This window comes from Pteropus alecto, unplaced genomic scaffold (assembly GCF_000325575.1).
Source record: "Pteropus alecto unplaced genomic scaffold, ASM32557v1 scaffold159, whole genome shotgun sequence".
Lineage (NCBI taxonomy): Eukaryota > Metazoa > Chordata > Mammalia > Chiroptera > Pteropodidae > Pteropus > Pteropus alecto.
The window spans coordinates 706840-709305 of NW_006443122.1; the positions used below are offsets into that span (position 1 = coordinate 706840).

At 36.9% G+C, this 2466-nt stretch overlaps 1 protein-coding gene across 1 annotated transcript in view; it reads left to right on the top strand.

Moving 5' to 3' along the window:
- HUWE1 (HECT, UBA and WWE domain containing 1, E3 ubiquitin protein ligase) overlaps positions 1-2466 on the top strand; it is a 155140-nt gene that overhangs the window by 68938 nt on the left and 83736 nt on the right. The window contains exons 18-20 of the mRNA XM_015597907.2: positions 36-164; positions 655-756; positions 1243-1323. Of these exons, the coding sequence (XP_015453393.1) occupies positions 36-164; positions 655-756; positions 1243-1323 (312 nt within the window). The remainder of the gene's footprint in view (positions 1-35; positions 165-654; positions 757-1242; positions 1324-2466) is intronic.

Genomic DNA, 2466 nt, shown 5'->3' on the forward strand with positions numbered 1-2466 from the left:
TTTTAACTAATTTCTGTATCATGACTTTTACTTAGTTGCAGATGTGACTATGGAAAGTAGTCCAGGATCATCCATCCCTGTGGATCATCGGCTGGATGTTGAATTAAGGGCATCAAGTACCAGCAGCAGCAGCAGCACTAGCCTCTGCCCTGGCCCCCGCCCTGGTACGTACATACATAGATACACTGTGGTCTTTCACACTGATTGAATTGCTAGTGCAGACAGGTGCTTTGAGGGGAACTTAAGTGGTACATTGGAAGCTTGCTTCTTATGACTATACATGTTACTTTGCCGTTCTGGTGTCCATTTTCTCATATTAACTTTTATTTCAGCATTTTATGGTAACAGCCATTGAGGGCATTTAATATCTAAAACAGGGAACTGAGGATCAGAGAGTTAATCTTTTTACTTTGTAATTTTTCTTTTATACTTTAGACTTTTAACTTTAGTATTAGTTTTTGTGCAGTCCTTGGTGATTTATTTGTCCAGTGTTAAAGCTTAGGTAAGTATTCTTCCCAATATCCAGAGATTTCACTTTGAATGTCTGCTAGTGTTGCTATAGTGGATATTGGTCTCTTAAAATTCTGTCTTATGTGCCTGCTCACCGTGGTCTAATGATGAAGCCAGTGTAATCCTGTCTTTCTCTCTTGCCAGGAGTCCAGTGTATTCCACAACGAGCAGCACTTCTCAAATCCATGTTGAATTTCCTCAAGAAGGCCATTCAAGACCCAGCTTTCTCAGATGGCATACGACATGGTATTTGATTCTGGATACCTTCTTGAAGGATGTTTGACTCAAAGATTATTCCTCTTCATACTTTCTGAAGCTACTCTTCTTTTGTACAGCAGGCTTAGGAAAAGGCCATGCCATTTTGAATAGCTTTTAATCATTTATTGTCACTTTCCGTAAACCTAAGGATCATTTAGCAGTTTTCATAATGATTCACCTATTTTTTTCCCCTTTTCCAGCTTTTGACTCTGTTCACTTCCAACTTGCTACCCCACTCTGTCTCTCTGTGTCTGTATTATTTTATTCTTTGATTCAGTGTGAAAAGGTTATTGCATGGACAAGGAATAAATAATAGAATATGGGGAGGAGAGACAAGTAGAAGCCATTAGATTGGAATCAGCACAGACTTTGTTTACCACAGTGTGGTATATGTAATATATTGCTGCATCATTCCCACCCTTCAGACTACTCTTGGACTGATCATATTCTCCTTAATGTTCACCTTTCTCTTAGTGATGGATGGTTCTCTGCCTACCTCCCTGAAACACATCATCAGCAATGCAGAATACTATGGCCCATCACTTTTCCTCCTAGGTAAGTAGAGTTGATATTTGGTTTTAGCAAGCTGAAATAACCTGGCAGAGTTCTCTGTATGTTTTCTATCCTTGCATGATTTTGCTAGCCACATTTATCCACTGTGTGATTATGTGTCTTCCTAGTTGGTGATGAAATATGGAAAGATCAGATTCAGTTTTAAGTATCCATTTCTTGAATGCCAAATATACCTTCTGTAAGTGCAGTGTATTGTGAATCATTTGTAATAAGTAATAGTATTGTACATTTGGCTTTTTATGTTACGCTTACACTGCAAATATGATAAGAAAAAATGTCTTTATTCAGTAGTTAATCCCGAACCTTGTTATGGAAAATCTAATCAGAATGGTTTTTATTCTCAGAATTGAATGACCCTCAAGCCATAGTATAGAAAATTGTTCTGCACTGTAGAAAATGCAGTTTTGGAAGCTATGGGTACTTTGTAGTCATTTGTAGAATGTGTCTTTGCAATTTGACATTGACACTACTTTGAGTATTGTTGTTGTTAAAACCTCATTTTTATTAACTGGCATTCATTCAGTGTCATACATATTCAGGACAATACATTAGATACATAGGCTTTTAGAATTCTCCTTAAAACTGTAAAGGAATTTAGTGGAAGGTATAGAAATAGAGAAACCTCCTTGTGCCAGTAGTAGGCATATTTTAGTACTTTGGAGTGTCTGGAGAGAGTAGTTTTGGTTACTACAACTTAGATACTTCTTGCTGAAACAATTTAGGATGTTTTAATATTAACTGTGTCCTGTGACTTTGCAGAATTCACTTAGTAATTCATAATTGTTTTGTTTTCTTAAGATATTCTACACAGTCTTGTCATCTACAAATACAGTTTCGCATCTTTATACTTTTTGTTTCTTTTATTGTATTACTTACTGCATTGGCAGTGATTTCCAATCCAGTGCTTAATGCAAGTGGTGAGGATGGGCCTCTGCTTTATTCCTAAACTTAGAAGAATAAGCATTCAGTATTTCACCATTAAGTTTGCGGTTAGCAGGTTTTGTGTTGAAGGTTTTTTTTTTTTTTTATTAGGTTGAGGAAGTATTCTCTTGTGTTAAAGCAACCTCACCTTGACATGGAGAGACTCCCTCCCAAGGTTAGGTTCAGATGGCAAAACTCACAACA